Source organism: Heterocephalus glaber, unplaced genomic scaffold, assembly GCF_053883595.1.
Source record: "Heterocephalus glaber isolate CG9 unplaced genomic scaffold, H.glaber_assembly_v1.0 deba00001452, whole genome shotgun sequence".
Lineage (NCBI taxonomy): Eukaryota > Metazoa > Chordata > Mammalia > Rodentia > Bathyergidae > Heterocephalus > Heterocephalus glaber.
Window position 1 is genome coordinate 23,764,685 of NW_028258302.1, and position 27,659 is coordinate 23,792,343.

General features: G+C 47.3%; 1 protein-coding gene and 1 pseudogene across 3 annotated transcripts; one reads left to right on the forward strand and one right to left on the reverse strand.

Moving 5' to 3' along the window:
* Positions 1-106: 106 nt before the first annotated feature.
* On the reverse strand, positions 107-27,483 carry Szrd1 (SUZ RNA binding domain containing 1). Of its 3 annotated transcripts, XR_205498.3 has the most exons (5): positions 27,379-27,482; positions 6,512-6,561; positions 4,579-4,833; positions 2,548-3,085; positions 107-747 (listed from the first exon to the last, which is right to left on the reverse strand). XR_205498.3 is itself a non-coding variant. In XM_004850369.3 (4 exons), the coding sequence occupies exons 1-4, from the start codon at positions 27,427-27,429 to the stop codon at positions 2,983-2,985; spliced, it is 456 nt and encodes a 151-aa protein (XP_004850426.1). In that variant the 5' UTR covers positions 27,430-27,483; the 3' UTR covers positions 107-2,982. The 3 variants fall into 3 exon arrangements, 2 of the variants coding, with proteins under 2 accessions (XP_004850426.1, XP_004850425.1); XM_004850369.3 differs by having other exon boundaries at positions 107-3,085; positions 4,579-4,830; positions 27,379-27,483; XM_004850368.3 differs by having other exon boundaries at positions 107-3,085.
* LOC106009860 (prefoldin subunit 4 pseudogene) lies at positions 12,087-12,668 on the forward strand (annotated as a pseudogene).
* Positions 27,484-27,659: the final 176 nt, after the last annotated feature.

A 27,659-nucleotide genomic window follows, 5' to 3' on the forward strand; every position in this document is an offset into this window, starting at 1 on the left:
CTCTGGAGCCCCAACCCATACACCACCCAGCCCGGCTCTCCCCAGGGTTCAACAAGCAGCCACAGCAAGAGGTAAAAGGCCAGGGGTTGAAATAAGGACAAGGCTCTGACAAGTTTAAAACATGTATTTAAAATACAATTTATAAAATGCTTAATCTGCCGACTCAGGAGCCCATATGTGGGGGTGGGGTGGGGGTGGGCAGCTGTCCACTGCACCAGCAAAGCAGGGTGCAGGGGTGTGGCCCCCTCCCATTCCCTTCTGTTCAGACACCCAAGGGGCCTATGTGCACCCCTGGGACCAGAAAACAGGACCCCAGAGGTTTGAGTCTCTGCTTGCCAGGGAGGCTGGGTGTAGCCCTGCCGGCCCATCCCTGAGCAAGGCACCCCCAAATGGGGCAGAGCAGGGTATGGCTGGGCAGGGCAGGGCTAGGCGGGGCAAGTGGGCTCTGGAAGGGGCTGATGGTAGCAGATAGGGTGTTGCCTCCTGCCTGCAGGTGGGGAGCACCCTGATTGAGTGGGCTAAGAAGGGCTGGTCACCAGGCCTGGACCCCTAGCTCCTTTGGTTATAGGCTGACATCAGAGTAGTGGCTCATGGGAAGCAGTTAGCCAGAAGGACTGAGGCCTGGATCAAGGGGTCTGGGAGGAGCTGAAGAAAGGGACAGTACCGTGAAGGCAGATAAAGGGGCAGCGGCCTCATGGTCCTGCCCCTCATCCTCCTGGGGATTTCCAAGCCAAAGCCTGCAACTTACTTAAAAAAAAAAGAAAAAAAAAAAGAAGAAAAAGCACTTAAGGAAAGTTACAGACAACTACACAAAAACCCCACACAAAATCCAAAACTTTTCCCATCTTCCTCCCACCTTCCCACAAATAAGTTTTTTGTTTCTTTCATTTTGCCTGCCACCTCTCATCTGGGAAGCCAAAGGCATAACTGCTGGTGGGTGGTGACAGGCACAGTGTGGGCAGAGCCCCTTCTTTGGCCAGAGAGAGGTGGGAGCAACAGTCCTGGCCACATGCTTGGTCCAGACACCAGCTGTCCTGGCTCCCACCAGACGGAGCGGGGCCATCAGGCTGCCCGCCCTTCCCATCTGCACTGTCTCTGCTGCACCCCTCCAACTGAAAGGAGAGTCTCGCCTTGGGCAGAAGCCACTCTTGACTTGAGGGAAGGGCAGGAGACTTTTAGAGTATGGATACTCCATTGGGGCAGTGGACTCTAAGATAGCAGCCAACTTTCTTCCTACCCACTGCTTATAGTAACTGCCCTTCTTACTAACTGAAGCTCCAGTCTGGCTCCATTCACGGACAATTCCTGGGTTCACACAGTTCTAAGGCTGGGCTGTGGACCAGTTGCAGGCTCAACTGGCAGCTGGTCCTTCCTCCTAGGGAAATTTCCTGGAGCACGGCTGAGCCTAGCCAGGAGAACCTAATGCACAGTAGGTCTGCAAAATCCAGCTTGCCACCTGGGCCACCACAAGCTGCCCTATTCCAAAACCCCAACAATCACTCCAAAACCCATCCAGTGGTCAGGAGCAGGGAGACCACCTGGGTGAGTGTAAAGCGCAGTGCATCACAAGAGACAGGTGAGCTGGGCAGAAGCAGGCTGCACACACAGAGCTGCTCTAGGCAGCTGCTCTCTTAGCCTCTTCTCCTCAAGGATCAAAGCAAATCTCCAGGCTCCAGGGCCAGAGGAGAAAACATCTTCATAACAGGCCCTTTCTCTGGAAAAAGGGGGTAAAAGGCAGCCCTGGCCTCTGGGAAAATGGTCGCCCATCCATCTTTGCAACACAAAGCTTTGCTCCCCCCGCCGCCACCGCCCCTTTACTCAGACTGTTCTGCTCCTGAGATACTGATTTCACAGAGGAAATGTACCAGGTCTAGTCACCGAGCTGCAGCCATCAATGGAGATTCAGCCTTGGTGGAGTGGGAAGGTCATCTGACCATGCCAGGTGTAGGCTCGGAGTCCTAGAGCCACTCTCTCCTGTTGGTCTTGTGCTGACAGCAAATACTAACCAAGCCTCGCACTCCTTGCTTCTAACCCCAGGAGAGCAGTCTCACTCCCTGATGCTCTCTGCTGACTTCTGGAAGTAGCAAGCCTGGCTGGTAGGAAGCCACCCTGAGGGGTAGGGGAAGGGGTAAGTCTGTCACTTTCCCTATCTCCCAAAATACTAGAGGTGGGGTTGGAACCCTCCCCAGGCTCTCTGAGCCTAAAGAGCTAGCCCTGACTCCAGGCAGGGCAAGATGCCTGGGGCTTAGCTGGGGAGGGAGGTATAGGCATGGGGTGCTCACCTGTCCTGAGGCCGCAGAGCCCTGCCCCTTTTCTGGGCAGCAGTAGGAATATAGAAGCTAAGCTCACCAAAATCCTATTGGTTAATGTTTCTAGTGAATAAACCAGAAACATTTATTTAAGTAGACTACCAAACTACCCTTTCTCAATTAAAAATTCATTAAACTGCTAAAACCCTCCCATGCACTTTTTGTTAAATCAGACATTTGTATAAACAAACAAAAATAGGAAGAAAAAAAGGAAAGGATATTTTCAAATGGAACTTACTTTTTAAGTGATGAAGACACGCACTTGGGGGTGCGTAGGTGCAGTTCTCATTTGTGTTTTGAAATCCCAAATTAACGAGCATGATAAACTTATTGCTGGCACTGGCTTTACCCCAAGTGGCCAAGTGGCACTGTCTGACTCTATTCTGAGTCCTTGGTGGGTCCCTCCAACCCTCCCCTAACCCCCACCCTTTCCATTTCCATTGACTTGGGACAACCCTTATCGATGTGCCAATCACAGTGGGAAGGGGGGGAAGAGGTCACAGTGCATGGGGTTCAAGGTCACAGTGGGCGGAGCAAGGGGGATCACAGTGCAAGTAAGTCAGGTCGTTCCCTCTGCTCAAGTCCAGCTGTCTGCCATGGCAGTGCAACCCGTGGCCAATGACCCAGGAGGTGGTGACGGCGGTGGCAGCGGCGGCATCCTTTTTGCTTCCATTTATCTGCGCTGTTTGAAGCCTTGTGACCCATCAGGACCCAAAGGCTGTCTGATCACATTATTGGGCTGTCTGCTGTCTTCTGGCTGCGAGATCCTGGTTGGCCTGCAAGGAAGAAAATCAGAAGGCCTGAACCAAGATACAAAAGATGTCCCCAGATCTTAAAATCAACCATGCTTACAGCTGAGACAGACACCATGGTTGCTATCACCCAACTCTGCTGCTTTTGGTTGCTGGCTCCACAACCCTGCTGCTTTGGCAAGAAGTCAGGAGGTACCTGTGGGCAGGAAGGCAGCTGTGGCATTCTTCCCTCTCTGGCTCACCATCACTCACTTGTAGGTACAACACAGCCTATCCAGAGCAGCAGCCATGGGCAGCACATCCTCCACAGAGCCATGTGCCACAGACTCTCCAGTGTCAGGCAAGGTACAGACGCCTAGCTACGAGCACCCTGGTACTCTGTTCTCTGGCTTATCTTCAAACTGTGCAGTTAGTGGCTGCCTCATATTTATTAGTAGAGAAGACTGATGAAGATGGACTTTTTTCCACTAGGAAAGATGCAGACAGCAGAGAAAACCGAAATGATGGACAGCCCTTCAAAACAAGGAACATACGAGTGTGATGGGGCTCACCTATAATCCCAGCACTGGGAGTCTGAGGCAGAAGGATTGCAGGTTCAGAGCCCAGTGTGGGCAATTTAGTGACTTCACGAGACCATCCCCTCCACCTCACTCCAAAAGGGCTGGGGATGTAGCTCAGTGTGAAGACCCTGAGTTCAATTCCCAGTACCAAGGAAGAGAGGAAGAAAAAAAAAAGAACACAGAGAGAAACTATGCAGATTTAGGTTTGTTTTTTCTTACCCCCATGCTGGGTATTGATTCTACCAATGAACTACATCCCCACTCAGCAATTAGCTCTTCAAGCCCCAGAATATCAGACCAAAGAGGCCCCTCCAAGTTAGAAAGAGACCATGGAAACAAATACTGCTTCCCCCAAGAAGTGACAAATTTACATAATGCAAACTCTAGTACTGCAGGAGAAAAAAAGCATAAAAGAGTTTAGAAAATATACCAAAATATCACAGTGAGTTACTGGAGACCTAGAAGATAACACTGAAGCACTAATAGCACTTTCCACTGGGTCACTTTCTCAGTGACTCAACTGTGTAACTTGTAAGGCAGGCACTACCATTATCCCATTTCTCAGATTAGGCAAGAGGTTAAGTACTGTGAGTTAAGAAGAGGCAAGTGGGAGGGGGGGAGATGGGGATTTATCTCAGTGGTACCACGCCTGCCTCACAAACGCAAAGTCCTGAGTTTGATCCCCAGTACAAAATAAAGAAGAGGCAAGTGGGAGATTTTAGTTCCAAGTCCATGCCTCTACATGGCTTGTGATGCTGCCCCCGTGCCTGCAGACTGCAGACACAGCCCACTACAAACTACCACCACCACGGTGCCGACTGCATGAGTCTGCAGGCTGGTGCTGGCAGCACAGCAGCGGTGTTTCACTGGTCTACAGTGAGCCAGACCCTAATCCAATTCACTCTGGGTGGACCACAAGAGTGGTGGTAGACGGTCAGCCCTGCTAGCTGCACTCACCTGTCAAGGATAGGTTTCTCCTGCTCCTCCTCGGGGCTGGCGCTGCCCAGGATCCGTTTCCGGGCCTCAGCGTACTCTGCCTCCCGCTGTGCTAGGGACTTGACTGGAAGGGCTGGCCTGCTGGTGGAGTTGGGGCTGCTGACCACACCATTGCTGGTGGGCCTCTTGAGGATGCGGATCTGTGGAGGGGGCCCGGTGGGAAGGCTATCGTCTTGAATCACAATGGGCACTTTTGGAGGAGATTTGGATTTCCTGCTGACAAAGAGCAAGCACAGCTTCACAAGTCACACCCTTGACTAGGAGGCCTGTCCATGTCCCACACCCACCCTTATCACTGCCCTCTCCTCCCCACTAACTCCAGCAGTCTCTGGCCTCTGACCAGACACTCAAACTCCCACTCCTCAGGAAGGGTCTCTCAAGAAAGCAACTTCACCACCAGCTCTGGCAGTGCACAGGAACTGCTCCTCAGACCTCACGCCTGACTGGGGACAGAGCACAACCCCATCTTAGGGACGTCTACCCATGGTCATCACAGGCATGGCAAACACTGTTTGGCCCCTGAAGCAAAACATTTCATGTCCAGAATCCAATGACTTCAGTTAAAATCCCCACTTCCCTATGCAGACCAAAGTGTTGAGAGGCTGGAAGAGGGAGCCCCCCAGCCAGGTCTTCCACCATGTGTGCTCAAACAAATCAAACACCACACAGGACCTGCTACAGCAGCCCTGCCAGGCAGCGAGACAGGGTTCCTCAAACAATCCCAGCCTTCCCATGAAGATTGACTTGTGCCTCCCATAAACAAGCTGGATCAGACAATGAGTTGCCTCTTCCAAAGAACTGGGCAGAGAAACTTCCCTCACCAGGACACTGGTCTGTTGGACAACGGCGGGGCTGAAGTGAAAGACAACCCTAGAAACAGCACATGGCAATGCTCAAGATTGTCCAAGGATGTGCACATCAAGGCGATGTGTCCACAAAGAAAGGAGGAACCAACAAAACCCAAAGGGAGAAAAAGAAACAAAAGCCACGGGAGAATGGGACCAAAGCATGAAGGACCACCCACACCAGCCACCAGGACCCTCCCAGAGCAACCCTAGCTTCAGAACCACATGGGCCCATAGGAGCCTTTTCAAGTGCCTGGGTTGTCAGGTGTGACAGGCACCTGAGGAATCCAGCTGCTCCAGGGTGAACTGGTAGAAGTCCTGGGCAGGACAGGAACGTGGAAAGGCCCTATGAGCAGCAGGGCATGTAGCTGTTGAGGTGTGCAGACAAACAGGAAGCCAGCAATCTGATCACAGTGGCAGGAAGCCAGGAAAGCCAGCAGGCAGGCAGGTAGCACCCCAGAGTCCTCTGGGGAATGACTGTGCAGCCTGTTAAGCAAACCCAAAGTCCTACCTTCCTTCCTACCACTTGTCTCAGGGGAAAACCAACAGTTTACCTAAGCCCAAAGTCAACATTCACCTGCTCTGGAAATCCACTTCCTCTGCTGTCTGGCTGGGGAACACAGCTATCCTTAAAAGGTCTTTCAAAAAATTTTCAGAATCTTTTCTTCCAGGGTATCCTCAACTGCCAAGTTACTTAGGCCCCAGAGAAATCATCCATCCAAACTCCTCAACATACAAAGAGGGAAACAACTTGCCCCATACTTCAGGCAATTGGGGCACAGCCAGCTCTAAAACCCAAACCTCACAATTGGTCACTTCCCCACTTTCCATCAGATGACCACACTGGGGGCCCCCTAAGGGTGAGGCAGGTGCAGCACTCCAGCCTCATGCCCAAGGCCTCAGGCCACCACATCCTGTTCTCCAACTGGGAGGGAGGGTTCACTGCCCAGGAGCCTGACTGCTAAACCTAAGGCCAGCTGGAGACATCACTGACTGCCCAGCTCTCCACAGCAGAGAGCAAGAGCCCTCAGACCAGACAGCAGCCTTACCTCTCTTTTTGTGTGATCTTCAGTTTTTTTTCCAACCGTCTGTCTATTTCCTAGAGGAAAAAAATGTATATAAAAAGGGGAAGAAGATCTCTCTCAAATAAAAACTTAGGTCTTTATTTTCAGAGCTAAGGGCAATGTCCTCTCTCTAGCCAAAGGACAAGACTATGTCCTTCAAGGTGATGGACGTGGACTAGACTCTGGAGTTTGGGGACCTCACTCCCTTTGCAGGCCTCTCCTTCTAGCCCTATGGCCACAGCAACAGTTCTGGACCTTGTTCAGTTGGGTTCTTTGCACAGCCTCCAACCAGCCTTCTGCCTGTCCTTCACAGAGCCACACAAATCAACTTTCTGACATTAAGTATGATTGTCATTCCTGGCTTGAAGCTCTTCACCTGTTTGCAGGACCGTATCTAAACTCCAATGCATTCTCATCCATACTTTCTGCCTGCTATTCCCATTTTTGCGCTACAGCAGTACTGAGCCATTATGAACCCTTGAACCCTGAGTGCCTCTCTACCTGCCTGCAATGTCGTCTCTCCGTGCAAACTCCCTCTTATCTGCAAAACCCAGACATCTCCTTTCCTTTGAAATCTTCTCTGACTCCACCAGTTCAGTTAATCATCTGCTCCTTAGGAGTAAACTCTCTCTTTTACCTCCTTTCATGGTCACGCATATCAACTATTTTATAATCTGTTTTCTACTGGCACAGACTTGAACACTGTGACTAGCACCTGGTGAAAGGCCTAGAGAAAATCAAGCCTGTGGAACTGAAGTTCCCAAGACTCCTAGTAGACTTGAGATCTGAAGAAGAGACAGTACAATGGAATTTCTCTTGGAACCAGAGCCTGGCTGGTCCATTTAAAAACAAAAAAACAAAAGCAAAAAAAAAAGACAAGAAAAATGCTGAGAAAGCACAGAAGGTGGATTACTGTCCAAAACATTCTGCCCAATAACATGGCAGTCCAGAGCCCACACAGGGCCTAATCTCCTCAGTCCTGGGTAAGACAGTGGCACCCATGGCCATCTGAGCCCCCAGCCCCCAGCACCAGGAACTCACCAATCCCTCTCTGGGCAGGAGGGGGTGAGGACAGAATGACACATGACACCCATGCACAGAGCAAAGGCCAAACCTTCAGGCTCCATGGCCATCACATTGCCTTTTCTTAGAAAAGATCCCGCTCATTGAGGGTAAAACCAACTAGCTACTGTGGAGAAATGGTATGCCAAAAGTATGTGTTTCACTGGAGAGCAGATCTGTGACAATAATTCTCAGCCAGAAGTGATCCATCCCCCATACCCCCCAGACAGGGACATTGGGCAAAGTCTAGACTTTCTTTTTTTTTTTTTTGGTTGTCATTACCAGGGGAAGATGCTATGGGGTAGAGGCCAGGGAAGCTGCTAAACATCCTGTAACACACAGCACCATACCCACAACAAAGAATTAACTAGTGCCAGAAGTCAACAAGGGCCATGGTTGGAACCCCTGATTTATAGAACAACAAGGGATTTTCACTAATCTTTTTTTTTTTTTTTGGTACCAGGGATCGAACTCAGGTCCTTGTGCTTGCAAGGCAGGTGGTGGAACCACTGAGCTAAATCCCCGGCCCAACAAGGGATTTTCAAAGGAGTCCATCACTGCAAAACTGTCAAGACCACAACAATGGTAAGACCTTGGGATGTGCTGGGAACAGCCGCATGGCCCAGTGTGTGGCCTGTCTTCCCTAATGCTATAAAGTCCAGAAAATGACGGCATTCTATAGCTGACAGGTACAGTTCAAGCTACTTAGCTCTATTCAAATCTTTTAAATTTTTACTCACTCACTGGAACTATTAACTATGGAAAGAATTACTTTTTTCTAGTAAGTCAAATGGTTTATTATTATGAAATTATCTTCTTGGCCTTAGAATATTTTTTCCCCCTTTTGGGAGTGCTGGGGATTGAACCTAGGGTCTCATTATTGTTTAATATTTATAAAAGTAGATCAGGTTTCTTTAGTGCTATTTCCTGAAATGTTTGTTCTCAAGCCTTCTGTGTCCTCTTATAAACAATGTGAATTAGACTAATCCTATGAAGCTAAATTTAAATCCAGTCCAACAATGATACCCATTCTGACTGGTGCTGAGTTATGTTTAAAATACAGTCAGGCGGGCCAGGGATTTAGCTCAGTGGTTCTGTCGCCTGCCTTGCAAGTGCAAGGTTCAGAGTTCGATCCCTAGTACAAAAAAAAACCACAAAACATATATATATATATATATATATATATAAATTATAGTCAGGCAAGTAACAGCATATTGTATAAGGGCACTACAAAGTCTCTGGTGTGGCTGGAAAGGCACTAAAACAAAAACCTCTTGCTCTAGCTTGGAACACGGCTGATGCCCAATGACTGAATGAAAAAGTATACCAAGAGTTAAGGTGATGATCTGGATGTCTGTGAACTGACAAACACAGACACACATCTATGCCCACCGCATGGTTTGTGTTAGAACTGTATTCATTCTATTAATATCAGCGTTATTTCTTGAGTAAACACTATGTCTCGCATTAGGCTAAAAGCCTATTGCCTTTTAAGGGCTTTTCAAGCCTTTTAAATGAATGCCTTCTTGTTTTATTAAAGTTCTATACTGTACCATTTGCTTTGGTCTGAAAATGAGACCCTCTAAAGTTTCTCTACCATAAACACAAAGTTCAGCATCTGTGGGACTTAGATGACTTCAAACACAGTTGAAGCCAAGTGCCAAACTCCACACTTGGGGCACACATGGGGACCCACCAGGGTAGTGAAGGGGTACAGCCTGCAAACACCACTTGCCCTGCCTAAACACAAGGACAGGTGCTGCTGAGTCTTGGTTGATAGAGCCAGATCTACTATTTTAAGAGTCTCTGAATTCAAGATTTTTATGGGAAAGCTCTGAATGTTTAAGCTTAATTGTACAAATTCTCATTTTCACATCACTGTGAAGGGAAAAAAAAAAAATCCACGGAGGCAAATGGGCTTAAATACATTAGCTAGATCTGAGTATTCCTTTGTTCCCCATGGCTATAGGAAAGATGGAGAATCTATCCAATCTCAGGGATCTGCATGAGAAAAAGCCCTTCAAGAAGATATTATGGTTCATGCCTGAGTAATTGTGCCTCTGTCCCCAAACCTGACCAGCATACTTGGCTTACAGTAATATTGGTTTGCTAGTTTTTAAAATAATACCTGACATTAAGGAAGCCATAGGCACTTATCCTCTCTGCCCATCCCCCATTCCACACCACTCTCCACACCAATACTAAAACTCCCACCCAAACCCATCATGTCAGGCACTGGGTTTATCAGAGCTGGAGAGTTTTCCATCCAATTATAGAACAGGATATAAACCTGGACAGCTTTGGGGGAAAGTGGATCCCAGACGTCTGGAGAGGGACATGAGGAGGGGTAGTGCTCTGCCAGTAGCTGGAGGGCACTGCATCTCCCCTGGAGTCTGTCCGGGTATCATGAATCAGTCCAATTTTCTGCTCAGAAAAGGCCTTGCAATCAATCTGCTCTCAGCCTCATGTTCTGAAAAAACAGACCAAGTCAAAACTTTCCTACAGGGTACACTACAAGAAGGGGCATCTCTAGAGATGAAATGGCCCATGGAACCCAATAGGCTCACAATGCTGTGTGAGGACGTGTGGAGATGCAGGCCTGAAATGAGGAACCCAATTACTTCTTTTTATAAAGATGCATGAAACCCCACGCAAGATTGAGGCTCCTGTGTCAGAGGCCCGACCTCCATGGCTAACGCAAGAAACACATAAGCTGGGCTGGGGATGTAGCTCAGTGGTCTCACCGCCTGCTGCGCAAGCGCAGGGACCCAAGTTCGATCCCCGGTACCACACACACACAAAAAAGAAACACATAAGCTCTGTGACTGCTGAGTTGGCACCAAAGCACAAAGCAGAAGAAGGGCCTAAGTTCATGCAAGAAAAGGCAGGAGAAAAGTCTGATGTGCCACGGCTTCTCCTCCTGGTTTGGCTCTGTTTTTCGCTGAGTAACATGGAGCACACCCCAGAAGATGACACTCTGTGCTCTTTTTTTTGGTACTGGGGATCGAACTCGGGACCCTGCACTTTCGAGGCAGGCTGCAGAACCACTGTGCTAAATCTCTGGCCCACTCTGTACTCTGATAAGTGGAGCAGCTCCATTTCTCTGGGTTCAAATTCTAAGCAAAAGGAATTCCCAAACCCAGGTGTCACTTGCCCTATGGGGCTACACTACTATGAGTATGCAGTATAGCTTCTTGGTCCAAGAGAATAAGTAAAACCAGAAGAAGGGCAGAAGAAACCATGGGAGGTAGGGCAGTGGCTTTGCACAGGCTGGACCTTTGGGAAGTGTATATTGTTTTTTTTTTGGTACTGGGGATTGAACTCGGGTCCTTCCGCTTGTGAGGCAGGCGGTGGAACCACTGAGTTAAATCCCCGGCCCTGTGAGGGTTCTTTTGCAGTACTGAGGATTGAACTCAGGACCTTGTGCTTGCCAGGCAGGTGCAGTGCCACTGAGCTACAGCCCCGGCCCCCAGGCTGGACCTTTGGGGAGGTAAAGGAGAGATCACAATCACAAGGTGAGTGACATCAGATGTCAAGATCTGCACACTTAATTCCCCTGAGGGGGAAGCACAGCACCACTGCTGCTGATGCCCTTAACCTGGCAATGAATGTGCTGTGGGAACCTCTGGCACCAGCTGGGGAAGGGAGCCTAGGAGTATGACGAGATCACTCCAAAGGTGGGTAGGGCAGGGGGCAGGGAAGCAGGCACCTCAAAAAGCCAACAATGTTACATAGTCATAACCTGTGTATAGAACAAAGGAGACAAAGAGAAGAGGGATGCATCTGCAAGGCGAGGCAGAGTACAGTAGTGGATCCGCTCCTGTGATACTAAGAGGTGGATGAGAAAGGAAAAAGAAAGGGGAGAAGGGGAGAGGCAGAAATAAGCAGGCAACTCTGACCCCTCAGAGTAAGATGCGGCAAGCACAACAGGGCCATAGCACTGTTGCCCAAGTCGGACGTTAGCAAACAGATCTGGTTTACCCGGGGCGATGAAGCCTAGGGGCCGACAAGCTCAGGCTTGCACCTGTGGCTCTGTGAGGGGGGGAGGGTCTCGGCTTCCCTGGTGCCTGCCCTGCAGTGCCCACTCCCCCAGAGCTACTCCCTGACCCCCATCATCAAGAGCTTTGCTCCATCAGGAACTTCTCCGGTCACCAGTGCAACTAACACAAGTTCCTAAGAGGTCAAGTGACCACGTATTAAAAATGGAAGTCTAGCTGACTGTGCACGACAGTTTCAGCTAGTCAGGAGGCTGAGGTATGAGATTCAATAATTTGAGGGCGGGGCGCGGGCAGCGGCCGGGCTGGGGCGTGGGGGCTCCGGGGCGGGCCGGGGGCGCGCGGCCCGGAGGCCCGTGTTGGGGCCCGACCGAGGCCCGGACCCTGCGGGCAGCTCTGCGGCGAGGCCCGGCGCCCGGGCCGGGACCCTCAGGGGCTGGGGCTGCCTCTGCAGGAGCAGCCGGGCGCGCAGGCCCCGCATCCCGCGCGCGTCCGACCTTGTCAGTCCTCAGCTCCTGCATCCTCCGTGCGTCCACGGAGGGCTGCAGAAGATGTCAATGTTACTTTCGAAGATAAACAAAAGATAAATAAATTTGCGCGGAATACGAGTAGAATCACAGAGCTAAAGGAAGAAATAGAAGTAAAAAAGAAACAATTCCAGAATTTAGAAGATGCTTGTGACATCATGCTCGCAGATGATGACAGCTTAATGATACCTTACCAGATTGGTGACATTTTCATTAGCCATTCTCAAGAAGAAACACAAGACGTGTTAGAAGAAGCAAAGAAAAATTTGCAAGAAGAAATTGATGCCTTAGAATCCAGAGTAGAATCAATTCAGCGGGCGTTAGCAGATTTGAAAGTTCAGTTATATGCAAAATTCGGCAGCAACATAAACCTTGAAGCTGATGAAAGTTAAACATTTTATAATACCTTTTAAAATTTGTTTAATAAACTTGAATATTGTTTAAAATGATAATTTCCCTTCAAATGACATGGAAAGGAAAACTTCCTTTTTTTAAAGTTTTCATTTATTTAGTGGAAACTTGCCTATTTTCACGTCTTGCTTATTTATTTTATATTTTTAAAAGAAGACAGTATTCACCTATGTATTTTGAATAATGATTATATCAATTCTAGGGGCTTTATGTCATGTTATTAAAATCAGTTAAACAATCAAAAAAACAGAATTTGAGGCCAACCAAGTATGGTGGCCAACCTCCTCCTTCCCCAAATTAAAAAATAAACAAAACATTTAAATGAAGATCTAAAGGCATCATCCTTGGTTCCTAGCTCTGGATTAGGAAATACCCTCTTTTTACTGGCAAAAAAAGCAGTTGCCTGTTAGATTTTCCTCTCACAGTCAAGGAATGACCATGGGTCTTGGAGGGCCCTGTGAATCAGCACATCCCACAGGATATACTGGCTCTTGCCTAGCTGTCCTTGACTGAAAAGGGCCAAGTTTCCAAGAGGACTCAGGGGATCTGAAGAAAACACAGGGTAACAGGATTTCTCTTCAAACCAGAGTCTAGCAGGTCCTAATTAACACAAAGCCACCATGAAAGGGAGGGAGGGAGGGAGGGAGGGAGGGAGGGAAGGAAGGAAGGAAGGAGGAAAGAAAGAAAGAAAGAAAAAAAAAGAATTGCTAGGCATGGTGGTGCATGCCTGTAATCCCAGCTAGTTGGTAGGCTTAGATAGGAGGATCTCAAGTGAGACTCTGTCTCAAATAAAAAATAAAAATGCGTGGGGATGTAGCTCAGTGGTAGAGCACTTCTGGGTTCAATCCCCAGTACCAGACAAAGGGAAGACAGACACTGAGCAGAAGGGGGACTACCATCCAACACATTCTGATGCCTAATCTCCTCAGTTCTTGGCAGGGACATCAGCACCCAGGTCCTCTCTCTGCAAGATGGCCAGTGTCTGGGTCTTCCAGCAGAGCAGTGCCCCTGGCAAGGCACTTATGCTTCCCACACCACAAATCTGGATGGGATTCTGGCTACTTCTGTGAGGAACCCAATTTCCTTAGGAATACGTAAAGCAAATTAATTCATAAGGTAGGACCAATCTATAACAGCAAACCTGGTCTAAAACAATCATATAAAAGGTCTCTGTACCTTAAAATACATTACTAGCCATCTACAGTTCAGATGTGCAATCCAGAGACTTCAGAGCTGCCAAATCGACCTGTCTAGCTCTGCTTCTCTACAGCAGCACCACTGTGGTGACAGTGTCTGCCCTGGCAGGGCTAACCTGGAATGCTTCTGCGTATTCCATTCACCCCTCCCCCCACAGCCAGAGAGGAAGCACCCACTGTCCCATTGCCCAGGTTGATTCTACCGTGTTGCTTCAGAGTCACTGTCAGGTTCAAATCAAAAATTAACTCAACTCTGGGGAAACATAACTGGATAAGTAAAAAGAAATAAAAGCAAAAAAAAGAATTCAGAAGTTGAGCGATAAGAACTAAAGGACACAGCTAGGCCATGAATTCATCAATTTGCCTTTTCAATGTACGTTCAAATTAGTCTTTTTTCAGGTTCTATTTCCCAGAAAAACATCCCTCCTTCCTTTGTTACTCCCACACCAAGAGAAAACATTTCTTTTTAATTAAGTGGGTCACCAGGGGGCATAGGATATGGTTCTAAAACTCTCCCTCAGGGGAACTCTAGGCTTTGTTAGCATGTCTCAAAAATTCCTTTTCCTTTTCCTCTACTATAAACAAAAAACCCCAAACAAAACCAAAAATGTTGGAGACAAATGCTTACAGAAAACCTAATATAAAGTATATGCACCAGATGCTGGAGAACAGGAGGAGAGCAAGACAATTTCTGCTGGTAAGGAGAGTTTGGGCAGTGGAGACAGAAAAGCAAAAGCCAGGTGCCCAGTGTTTTGGAAAGAGGTGGAGGAGAGCAATGCTGCCACAAAAGTGACAAAAAGCGACCAGGGCTTAAATGACACCAGTTTCAGGGAAAAGAAGACATAAGAAAAAGCTGGAAACAGGATGATAACATGAATAGAGGAAAAGGAGAAGAAACCTAATTTAAATCTGGGTGAGGTGGCACAGGCCTGTAACCCAACACTCAGGGAAGTTGAGGCAGGAGAAATTTCAATTCTTTATTGAGATTCTGTCTCAAAAATTCTTTCTTTTTTTTGGTACCAGAGATCAAACTTGGGACTTTGCGCTTGTGAGGCAGGCACTGTGCTAAATCCCTGGCCCCTGTCTCAAAAATTAAAAATTAAAAAAGGGCCTAGGGATGTAGCTAGCTCAGTGTAATGGTTCTGGGTTCAATCCCCAGTACTGGGGTAGGGGGAGAAAAGGAGAAAAACAAGATATCTCCTAGACCAGGAGATTAAAATCTAGAAAGTATCTTACAATGAATCTTCTTTTAACCTAGTCCATCAAATTACTTTATCTGCAGAACATTAATTATAATTATTAAGATCAGCAAGGTAAGAGTATAACCAGGGGCACCAGAAACTATGAAGGACCCTTGGAGTGTTGTGTTACACAGAACAAGGAACACTTCCAGGCTTGTAAGGGAAAGCCACCCCCCACTTTCCTTCCCAAGCTCCTTTAGCTTTCAAGATCTCTGTGCCCAGTGACAGGGAGTCCTTCAGGCACTCTCCTTTGCATTAGCTCTAGTGTGCCACCAAGTACAGTGGCCACTACCACATATGGCCACTGAGCACCTCTCATATGGCCAGTCTGAACGGAAGGCACTCTCAAGAGCTAAATGCACAGTACATTTCCCAGGCTTGGTACAAAAGTGTAAATTATCTCATTCACATGTTTTTAATATTGATCACATGTTGAAATGGTACCATTTTTTAAACAATGGGTCATATTAAAAAATTTAAATTTTTTAGTGCCCAATGTTGACTCAGGCCCTGCTCTGAGTACCATTCAGCACCTCACTGCAAGCCAGCTCTCTAAATTCTAACATCCCACTCACCTGATCCATGCCAGTCACCAAGGACTTCCACTGCTGCCAAATTCCATAGTAATTTCCAAATCCTAGACCTCTCAGGCACACATGACAAGGCTCAAGGGTTCTTCCCGGAAGCATTTTCTTTACTCAGTCTCCAAGACACCATTCCCCTAGTCCAGGTCCTGTCTACTGCCCCAGAGCACCATCCCACATAATGTGGGTGATGGTTGATCCCTTCTATCACAAGAGACTCCTTTTCCTTTCCTGGCCCTTTGAGGTTGGAGCCCTCAAGAGTTCAGAACTTTCTTTTGTATCTACATAGGCTTATTTATTATTATTTAGGGTCTTTCTATATAGTACAGTTTAGCCTCAAACTTAAAATCCTCTTTCCCTGGCCTTGGATTACAGGTGGACACCATAATGCCCGGCCACAATGACATGTTTTATTCTGTTTTTTTTGTACTGGGGATTGGATCCAGGGCCTGCACACTGTGCTATGTCCCTAGGCACCCTGTCCCACTTTTTTGAGACAAGATCCACTAAGTTACTAAATTGCCAAGGCTGGGGTCAAACTTGCAATCCTCCTGCCTCAGCGTCCTAGAGTAATGGGATCATAGGTGTGCCCTACCAGACCTGGTATACACTGGTTTAAGTGACCTCATCTAGGTCCACAGCTTTATAAAACCTGATATTTATTTATTTATTTGTTTGTTTGTTTTGGGTACCAGGGATCGAACTCTGGTCTTTGTGCTTGCTCAGCAGGCAGCGAAACCACTGAGCTATATACCTGGCCCTAAAACCTGATATTTAATTGCTGACTCAACATTCACACTTGAACTTCAAAAGGTTAGCTGGGCACACGCCTGTAACCCTAGCACCTGGGAGACTGAGGCAGGAGGATTGTCATGAGTTTGAGGCCAGCCTAGACTACTTTGTTAACTTCAAGGCCAGGCTGACCTGCATAGCAAGATCCTGGCTCCAAAAAAAAAGTGAACTTCACATACTACATTTGTCTGGAGTGCCTAACATAGCACACATACATGAATTAATGAACAATCCTAATGAAACAGAATTTTACAAATGATATAGCCCAATTTACAAATGAAAAGCAATCAATTCAAAGAGTTCCAGGCTAGTATGCAGTAAAGCCAAAATTTCAACTGGGTCTGTCTGGGTCCAAGGAAGAGATCCTATCTGATAGGTCTTCCACTACCTTAGCAGCTATTATGTATAGTAGCTGCCCTCTTCCTATCCTGCCTTGCCCCCTCCCCTGTGTGACACCATGCCAAGATGGTTGCTCCCACCAAAGAATAAACCCTTCTTCCCAGCATGCCCTTGTTCTTGCCTAGAAAGTAACCTAATACTCGCTCACCTCCTACCACCTAGTGACATCACTGGCTCCTCCATTCCCTAGTCACTACCTCACTAAACCCCACCTCAGCCCCTACAAACCCCACCCCAGTCTCTATAAAAGACTCTCCCTGCCCCAGCCATATTGCTTTTTGTCTCTCCATTGTTCAGAGATAGCCCAGCAGATCTATTCCCCTAATAAAGGCTTGTTGTGGCCTGGTCTGGTCTTGGTCTTTGGCCCTTTTACCTGACACTATCCATATTCAAGACTGGGTTGGGGGTGTAGCTCAATGGTAGAGCACAGCCTGGGCATGGGTTAGGTCCTTTGGTTCAGTCCCCAACACCCCTCTCCCCCCAAAAAGGTGAGACAAAACTGCCTTCCCCAAGCACCTGCTACTGATACATGTAAGGCTCAGTGCCCTCCCATCACTAATCCGAGCCACAACTGCTGGGATATGTCAGCCTTGCTGCATGCTCAGCAGTCCCTATCCCTCAAGAGAAGGGTGAACAAAGGTTCAGAGAGTGGCGGAAGGATGGCAGCAGACACTAATACAGCTGGATGAAGGCTGACAATACCACCCATCTGCTTCCACACCTAAGCCAGGTTCATGCCAAGCCCAGGTTTCCGAAAGGACTACAACAGCAGCCCTGACTTCCACAGTCCAGGCCTTTGAAAGGAAATACTGTAGTTCTTCAGCAGAAACCAGATCCAGCAATTTAGATATATCCCAGGAGGGCCTCAGAAACTGAATTGCCATCTTGAGAAAAGGGATTATTTGTTTGGTTGTTTTTTTTTGGTACTGGGGAATCAAACTTGGGTCCTTGCTCGTGCACAGCAGGCAGCGAAACCACTGAGCTAAATCCCCGGCCCGGGATTATTTGCTTTGAGTGTTTCTCCAAAGGGTCTCCATGTGGGAAGGAATCCATACAGACCTTCATCTTCAAGTAACAGGCCAGGCAAAGGTGAGGAGCCCTGCCCTGCACATAAAACAGGGTAAAGTCTAACCGGGTTGCCACCCTGTGTGCGTGTATGTGTGTGTGTGCGTGTGTGTGTTTCAACTGGTTCTCCCTTTTGCTTTTCTCCTAATACTAAGCAATACAATTCTTAGAAGAAACAGTACACTAGTCCTCAGGGACATCAAGAAAGTGACCCCTTAGCCAATTTTTTTTTTTTTTTTTTTGCAGTACTGGGAATCAAAATGAGGACCTTGTGCTTGCCAGGCAGATGCAGCGCCATTGAGCTACACCCCCAGCCTGATCTCAGCCAATCTTACGACAGAGGCTACATTGTCGGTGGCCAGAATGCCAGGCAAAACAATGGCACCTTCTGCTCCAACACTGGCTTGAAACACTTAGCAAAGTGACTTATTTAACTCTCACGCAGACAAGGCAAATTCTATTGATTCAATTTTACAAATGAGAAGAATGAAACAGAGAAGGGTAGATCATGATTTGCCTCCAAATCAGGCCTGGCATTGAAACTCCAGTTTTCTGATTTCTACTGCCCCAGACAGAAAAAAAGAGAAACATTAATTGGCAGAGGGGGACATTCTTTGTTACCTTTCCTAATGAAGATGCCAAGGCTCCTCTCCAAAGAAAGTATGCTTTGGGCCAGGGATTTAGGTCAGTGGTTTCGCTGCCTGCTGCGCAAGTGCAAGGACCTGAGTTCGTTCCCCAGTACAAAAAAAAAAAATAGTATGCTTACTTTGGAGGATGGAACAAATACACACTTCCTCCAACTTTTCTGTAACACTAAGGGTGCTCTTATCAAAGGCCAGTCAGAATCCGTGGCACTCACCAGAGGCAGCCAGCACAGTGCCTCCAGGACCAAGGCTAACCACATAGATGGGAACACAACAGGCAACATAAGTGAAAAGGAGTGCCGAGAGGTGAGCAACCAAGAACCAGGGGAAGGCATTCAGATTCAACAATTAAAGATCCTGAGCAAAAATTACTTATCTTTTTTCATGGGGCTAAATGTTATGATCAAGACTTGAACTGCATCTCGCTACAGTCACTATTCTTAGCATTACCACCAATCGGACTACTGCCCCTAGGGCTCTTCAAACTCAAATTTATGAGGAATTTATTAGCTCATCCAGACTACAGAAGCAGGAGGTCATTCCCAGGTGTTAGTTCAAAGGAACAACTAAGCACCCTGAAGCATTTAAGTAATTATCTGGTGACAAGCAAATGTTGTAAACAAACTGTTCCTAGAAGGTTCCTGAGAATGTGGGCTCAGGACAGGACAGGGGCTGGGACTGACCTTGTGATTTCTCTTCCAGGATGAGGGATAATAACACTTACGCCTCACAAAATCACTGATAATAAATATAAAGAAGCAGTCTACTGGGGCTGTAGTAAGTGCTTGGTACACCAGCTAAGAAGTGCTTCCAAACAGGGCCCGTGGGATTGGTGACCCATAGACCTATAGACAGTGTTTGTCCCCCAGTGAGACACGCCACTGGGTAGCAGAAACAGAACTGACAGCTAGAGGGTCACAGTGCTTTGTAAGCCTTGAAGGACAGGGCATGAGGGGCTGGGAATTTGGTTTTCAAGGTCAACCCAGAGTAGCAACAGTCTTGGCCTCTCCAGACTTAGGTCGTAACTGTCTATATACTCTCATCCAGGCATCACAGTCCGTGAAGAATGCAATTTTATTTTTTAAATTTTTATTTATTTATTTATTTTTTGGTACGGGAGACTGAACTTGGGACCTTGTGCTTGCAAGGCAAGCGGTGGAACCACTGAGCTAAATCCCAGGCCCAAGAATGCAATTTTAAACTGTTGCTTTTATTTTTATTTATCTTTTTATTTTTTTATTGTTGCTTTTGGAAAGGAATGACTTATTTCCTGTGTGGTGGGGAGATGACTTACTGTGAAGGATGTTTTGAAATGGGGAAAAGATTCTTTATCTACATACAGAGTGCTACTGGAATTTGTTCTTAATTTCTGCAGTGCTTGGTTTTCTCATCAACATCCTGCATAGAGCAAGGTGTTAAAAAATACGTGGTAGAGGCTCACAGCGGTATATTAAACCCTTGGGCAGAGAAATCTCCACGGTTATTACTTTCTCTGCTATGCCTCGAATGTAACCCAAGGCCTCACACAGGCTAGGCAAGCACTCTATGACTAAGCTACATCACCAGGTTCTCTGATCATCACTTAAAAATCCCTTTATTCTGTACTTTGGCCATGGATTTAAGTAGCTAAACTCAACCTTCTCCTAGGAAACCAACAAGTCAGTAGCTGTCCTGACAGGAAAAAAGTTTCCATTCCTGTGGGGGAGTATGCAGGAAAGAACACACCACACCTTGTGGCGGCCAGCTAGCTACCCGATACAGCCAGAAACCTATGCTCACTGTAGGCGGTACCCCCAGTGCAGAGGTGGGAGTGGAAAGAAGGCCGCTGAGGAATGTGTCTGTGTCATCAGACTTTGAGACAGTGACTTTCTCTGGAAGGATTTTACCAACAGCTTTAGAAAAATGCACTAAAGAAGGCCTGTGATGCCCGAATTTCTACCCTTGTTCCACAGCAACCATGGCAGCTCTCCCCCATACCCACAGCATGATGGAAACAGGCCCCCAGAAGCCTCAATGAAAAGGACTGAGAAGTTACCAGTGAAAAGCACATTAACCCCTTCCTTGAATCGGGAGTGAAAGAGATCTTTTTCCAAATTTCAGGGACAGACTGCTCAGCATGATCATGCCTAAACTAGCTAACTGTTTTGCAGAAAGACCCTTCTGAGAAAAACACATAAATCCCTAGGATTCAACTTTCCAAAATGACCAGGAATAGCTGAGAGGTGGTCCTTTCAGGCTTAGTACACCTGGATTTTAGCTTTCTGATACCATAAATCTTAACTGCCTTCTTTAAAGACAGAAAGAGGGCCAGGGATTTAGCTCAGTGGCTCCACCACCTGCCTCAAAAGCACAAGGTCTCAAATTTGATCCCCGGTAACCAATACAAACAAACAAACACAAAATACAGAAGGAAATCAGCATCAAGTAGCTCCAAACAAATGCGGTTTTTGGTGGGGTTTTTTTGCCTAGTACCTGAAGCCATTTGTACACATTCCATAGTAACAGCAGCCACAGGAAGCACTGCGGGCCTCAGAGCAAGGTAGCAGTCACACTTTGGGGAGCACGGCAAAGAAATTCAATGAAAGAGAAGGAAATCTAGGCTCTTATCTCTTAAATTAAAATCTAACTATGTCACACCTCTGCTAAAAAACAAAACCAAACAAACCAAACGAACAAAAACAGGCATTCAAAGCTCTCTGATGCTTTCAGGATGAAGTTCAAGCTCCCGGGACCAAATACCAGGCCAGTCCCAATCTGGCCCTTGCATACCTCTCTGGTCTCATCTCTTTCCACTCAGCCTTGCCAACCTCATGTCTCCAGCCAGAAAGAAATACGTGCCAGGCGTAGTGCCGCACACCTCTAATCCCAGCACCCAGGAGGCTGAGGCAGGGGATCGCTGCAAGTTCAAGGCCAGCCTGGATGAAACAGTGAGTTTGAGGCCAGCCTGGAGTACACAGCAAGACCTTGTATCAAAAAAACAAAATCAGGGCCGGGGATTTAGCTCAGTGGTTCCACCGCCTGCCTCGAAATCGCTGCCTGCCTCGAAATCGCTGCCTGCCTCGAAATCGCTGCCTGCCTCGGAATTGCAAGGTCCTGAGTTTGATCCCTGGTACCAAAAAAAAAAAAAAAAAAAGAAAACAAAACAACCAAAATCAAACAAACAAAAAAATAAAGACAGACAGATTTGTAGCTCTCCCAAGGCTCCTCACTTCCCTCACAGCCTCATCAAAGCATGCACTAGCCCTACGCTCTGCCCCGTGCCGGTCCCAGACTTAACACAGCTCAATTCAACTGGTCTTTCAAATGGGGTCAAACCCAGGGCCTTGAGCGTGCTAAGCAAGTGTTCTATCACTGAGCCACCTCCTCGGCCCTCAGTTCATCCATCCCTCCCTCCCTCCCTCCTCCTTCCTTCCTTTCTTCCTGCCTTCCTTCCTTCCTTGTACTGGGGAATGAACTCAAGGCCTTTACACTGAGCTACATCTCCAGGCACTATCGCTTTTTACTCTAAGACGGGGTATCACTAAACTGCCCAGGTGCGACTAGAACTGGCAATCCTCCTACTTCAGCCCTCAAAGTGCTTGGATTACAGGGATGTGCAATCACACTCGGCTTATTTTAATTTAGAAACAGGGTCTGGCTAAATTGCCCAGGCTACCTTTAAACTCACTATCCTGTCTCAGCCTCCCAACATCCAGGATCATAGGTGTTCATCACTGCACTAAACTCCTGGTCTTTCAAATTATATGTAGGCATCATCTGCTCCAGAAGACTTTCTCTAATCCCAGCCACAGCACGCATTTGTGCCTCTAGAAAGTGTTGCTTATTTTTCTTATTCCTCAGTGCCTGGTACACAGCTGGTAGTTAGTGTTCACTTCCTATAGGCTTAGATATGACTCAGCCACTCATGGGGCAATGTTTGGATGACTGGCTTATGTGGGTACACAATAAACATAAATATGAATTTGTTTGTTTTGAGGCAGGGTATCCCTATGTAGCCCAGGCTGGCCTCAAATCCAGTGATCCTCCTGCTTCAGCCTCACCAATGGTGGCATTACAAGTGTGTGCCCCCATGCTGGGCTAAACTTGAATTCTTAATTTAGAAGGCCAGTTATCCTTTAAAGCACAATGTCATGTCGCCAGGCATGGGGGCACACATTTGTAATCCCAGCACTTGGGAGACTGAGGCAGGAGGATTGCCATGAGTTTGAGGCCAGCCTGGGCTACTTGGTGAGTTCAAGGGCCAGATGAACTATATAGCAAAACCCTGTCTCAAAAAAAAAAAAAAAACCACAAACAAACAAACAGAATCACTGTCTTCCCACTAGCTATATGACAATCTTAAGAAAAAGGAAAGGAGGGCCGGGGATTTAGCTCAGTGGTCTCGCTGTCAGCTGTGCAAGCATAAGGACCTGAGTTCGATCCCCAGTACCAAAAAGAAAAAGGAAAGGAGCTGGGGATTTAGCTCAGTGGTTCCACCGCCTGCCTCGAAAGTGCAAGGTCCCAAGTTCAATCCCCGGTACCAAAAACCCCCCAAAAAACAAAAAAAACAAAACCAATTAAAAAGAAAAGGAAATGTTTGGGATACAGGGAAATTAGATTTTGGCAATGCTTCATAATAACTACCAGGCCAATTCCACTTATGTGTCATCTACTTTCCCCTAGCCAGGTTGGCTCATTACCAACAAGATAGGCTAAGCCATATTTTATATATTTATGTCTAACCAATTGGTGAATATAAAGTAGTTTCAAAGGATCAGAATCCGTATGGTGGTGCAGGCCTACAATCCCAGCACTTGGCTTAGACAGGATGACCACAGGGAGTTCAAGGCCAACCTGAACTACACAATGAAACCGTCTCAAAAACCAAAAATTAATGAGTCAAACAAAAAACCACCAGAAACTGAGCAACATGAACTCAACTTTACATTTTCATTGCTCCCAAAGGTAGTATACAGTATTTTTTTTAAAAAGCATTTCCTTGGCAAAATGTAAGTTATATTCCTTGAATTGTCTTTTGATTGTGGATATAACTCTTTCGGAGTAATCAGGTAAAGGAACAACTTTATAGTAGATAAATGTTCACCATACTAACTAAAAGCAAAAAGCAGCCTATTTATGGAACACTGCAACGTTCTCAAAGTCAGTTTTTCCCTGAATGATCCAATAGCACCAAACATTGAGTATACTAAAGATATACAGGGAAAAAAATGAAACTCTAGCATGATCAAATTTTTTTGTAGTGCTTTGCAGGGATCACCTATGATTAGAGGTGCCTATTAATTATGTAGTCTGAATGTCCACGGTTTAGAATTACACAACCCCCATTTGCTAGTCTTTTCTCTATCTTCACGAGGTTTTAAAATTAAATTTATTGGTACATTTAAGGTATACAATATAATGACATTCACCATTGGAAATGTGCACCTTTTCCACCAGGTTTTTTTTGTTTTGTTGGGGAGGAGCATTCAACACTCTTTATACCACTAGGAAGACAAGGTAACCTGAAACCAAGACTTCTACAAATGCAGCTGCCTACACTTGAAAGACCTCTACAGTTAATTGGTGGATACAGGCTGGGTGTGGCAGGGCACGCCTGTGATCCCAGCACTAGCAAGGCCAAAGAAGCAGGAGGATAGCAGGGAGTTCCAAAGCCAGTCTGTTGTTTTTTTGAGACCTTGCCTCAAAAAAAAAAAAAAATTGGTAGATATAGTTATATGGATATGTTGCTTCATTCCCTCCCTGGCTTCCCTCCTTTCAAAGTGTGTATTTTGTGCCAGACATGGTAGCTTATACCTGTAATCCCTGCTACTTGCCAGAGGCTGAGGCAAAAAATGGCAAATTTGAGGCCAGCCCAGGCAATTTTGTGAGGCCCTGTCTGAAAATAAAATGGAGGCTGACAATTTAGCTTAGTGGTAGTGCACTTGTCCAGCATGCATGAGGCCCCATGTTCATTCACCAGTATCAGGAGGTAAAAGTGGACCCTCAAGTTACGACCGGCCTGACATACGAACTTAGGTTAATTAGGTTAATGGAAGATTCATCTGCCTCTTGCTGTCTACAGCGTGTACCCAGGTAAACATCCAGATCTCAGCTCTACTGACTTACAATCAACTTGAGATACAACCAGCCCTCAGGAACCGATTGAGTTCATAAGTTAAGGACCTACTGTACTTGTAAGACCCTTTGTAAAACTGGAAAAAGGAATCAAGAAAGCCTTCAAATAGGTGTCATGGTGCACACCTGTATCCCAGCAATCTGGAGACTGAGGCAAGAGGACCACAAGGCCAGTCTGGACTACATGGTGAGATCCTGTCTCAAAAAAAAATAAAAAGGGGCCTAGGATTTAGCTCAGTGGTGCCACGCCTGCCTAGCAAGGGCAAAGTCCTGAGTTCAATCCCTGGTACTGGGGGAAAAAATTAATTAATTTAATTAAATTTTAACACCCCCCCAACAACAACAAAAACACCAAACCAAACCAAACCAAAAGAAGCTTTCAAATAAATCCGCAAAGCAAACATACTAAAAATGAAAGCTAGGGGATGCAGGTGTAGCTCAGAACATGCGTGCTAGGCATGCACATGGCCCTCAGTTCATCCCCCCCACCCCCACAAAAGGTAATACCCAACTCTGATGTCCTCTGCAGGTTCCCAGTAGGCAGCCAGCAAAATGCTACAGAAGGAACCCACCTTTGAGATCAGTCTCAGGGTCAAATCCCAGCTTTCCCCATTATACTATCTTTTGTGACCTTGAATAAAATGGTTACTCCTTAAAACCTCAGTTTCCTTGTCTATAAGGAGGACTATAGTTTGGGTTGTCTTAAAATTCAATTAAATAAAAGATGCACAAGGAAGCTGCACCCAGCGGTTGTGCACACATAGTTCCAGATACTCAGGGAGCTAAGGCAGCAGGATCTCTTGAGCCCTAGGAGTTCCAGGCCAGCCTGGGCAACATAGCAAGACCCTATCTCAAAAAAAAAAAAAAAAAAAAAAAAAAAGATAGAAGGGAATCTAAACTTGGCAGTTCTCTCATGATATCAATGAGACAAGTTTTGACAAGTCCACCTCTGTTCATGGGACTTACAAAGGGTTTTCCAAAAGTAATGGACAGGATAAAGAATACTACACAAACATCAGACAGACTTAAATTACATCCTACATCTCTTCAGTTTATTCAGCTGTAAAAGGAGGGGCTGGATAAGCTCATCTCTAAGCAATTTACCCATTATGAAAATCTAAAGTAATCCCCAATTTCTGCTGAATCCTATATTCATTTTTGTTCCTTTCATTTTCTTCCCATTTCATTAAAGTAAAAAAAACAGTGTCTCTTTCAAACAGGTAAGGAAAAAAAAGACATGGGTGCCTGAGAAACAGGATTTGAGTCACATTCAAATTGCAGGGCAACCTTTTCACAGAGGGCAGCATGGGGGGTGTCTGGGTGATTCGCTCATAAGTGGAAAGCAATAAAGGACTCTACTGGAAATTTTGCATTCTCTGGCACAAAGTCACTGTTAAGCACTGTTAAGCACACTGCCTGACACACAGCAGACACTCAAAAAATTTTGGGTGAATGAATATACAATTGACATTTGTTACTCCTTACAAAATCTTGACTCAAGCCAAAATTCCAGTAAAGCTGATAGGCACCTAAGAACAACACTAAATATCCTCTGAAGTATTCCTTCAAATGTTCAATCATACTAAGAGGAAAAACATAAACCACCGTGGTGGAAGAAATGCTGAAACAGCGGAAAAAAACCTTCGAAGCCAAGTTTCAACATTCCCTCCGAGATACACGCTCTGTGGCGAGGGTCAGTTTCCAGTCCTTTTCCACAGCACTCCGTAGAGATGCCGGGGCGGGGCGGGGGGGGACCTCAGCTGTAGCTCTACCCTGGGCCTCTCGACTCCTACACTTGAGCCTTCCACACGGATGTCGCTCGGGCCAGCACCGCACAGACATGAACCAGGGGCACCAAACTGGCATCTCCCCGTCTTCACGAAAGTCACTAGAGAACCACAAACTGCAAAAGCCAAATTAATCCCGAACCTAGTAAAATCGGAAGTGCCTACTTGGGATAAACTGTTTTCCTACAACTTGGGGAGGCCAACAAAAACTCCAAAATCCAGTCAAACGGTCCATCTTCCCCCTCCTCTCCCCTCCCCAGAATGCGGCTATTTTACAAATCGCACCGCCCGACCCCCGACGAGCAAACTCCAAGACCCTCCCTGGGGCGTAGATAGGTGGGCGGAGGAGGGAGTCCTCCGGCAGAGGGGCGGCCCGCTGAGATCTGAGATACTAGGCAGGGGTTCCCAGGAGACCCGCCTGCCACGGCCTCTCAGACTAAAAGTGAAAGAGGGGGAAAAAAATCCCCAGTCTCTCCCACCGTGGCGGATGCCGCAAAGCGGTGAGTGACTTTAGCAGAGTGCAGAATGGCCCGAAAGTACTCGATGCCCCCCACCAACCCACCCCGCGCCCCAGCGGCTTCCTCCAGCTCTTCGCCGCCCCGTCAGTGCAGCCCCGTCAGTGCAGCCCCCTCCCCCCCCCGGCATGGGGAGTCCCTCCTCATCCGAGCACATGAACTTTAAAATGGTGCCTCGGACGGGGAAGCTCGACGGGAAAGGAAGGATCCAAGTGGCCCGGGACCAGCGGGCGGGTGCAGGAGGCAGGGAAAGAGGCCCTAGTGGCGGGTGGGGAGCTCCGGATGACGCGCACACAGGGGGGGCGGAGGGAGGTGCACCAGGCAAAGGTGGAAGGAAAAATGGAACGCGGCCCCTTTAAGAGGCCTTCACGGGGCTCAAGGACCGGGGTCCTCTCCTCCACTCCCAGCCTGGTGTGTGAGGCCCTTCTTTGGGGAGAACCATCCGCAGACCCGCTCCCCGGAGGCTTCTCTCACGCCAGGTCCCGCCCGGCCCTGCCCTGGGGTGGCGGCTCCTCCTTACCCCGCTGTCTGCCGCCTCCTCCCAGCTCTCAGCGACCTCCTCATCTTCCATCTTACTCGCCGCTTTCCCTCCTCCCCCAACCCCTCCCCGCGCCTGCGCCCTGAAGCGCGCCTCCGTCGAGGGGGCGGGCACGCAAGACTACTCAATGGACCCCGCCCTCTGCCGAGCACCGAAGAGGCTCCCGGCCAGAACCCGTACTAACCGAGACTGCCATCTTTAAAGGTGGCAGGGAGCCCAGATAGCTGCCATCTTTTCTAAGGGCAACGCGCTAGTTCTTGCAG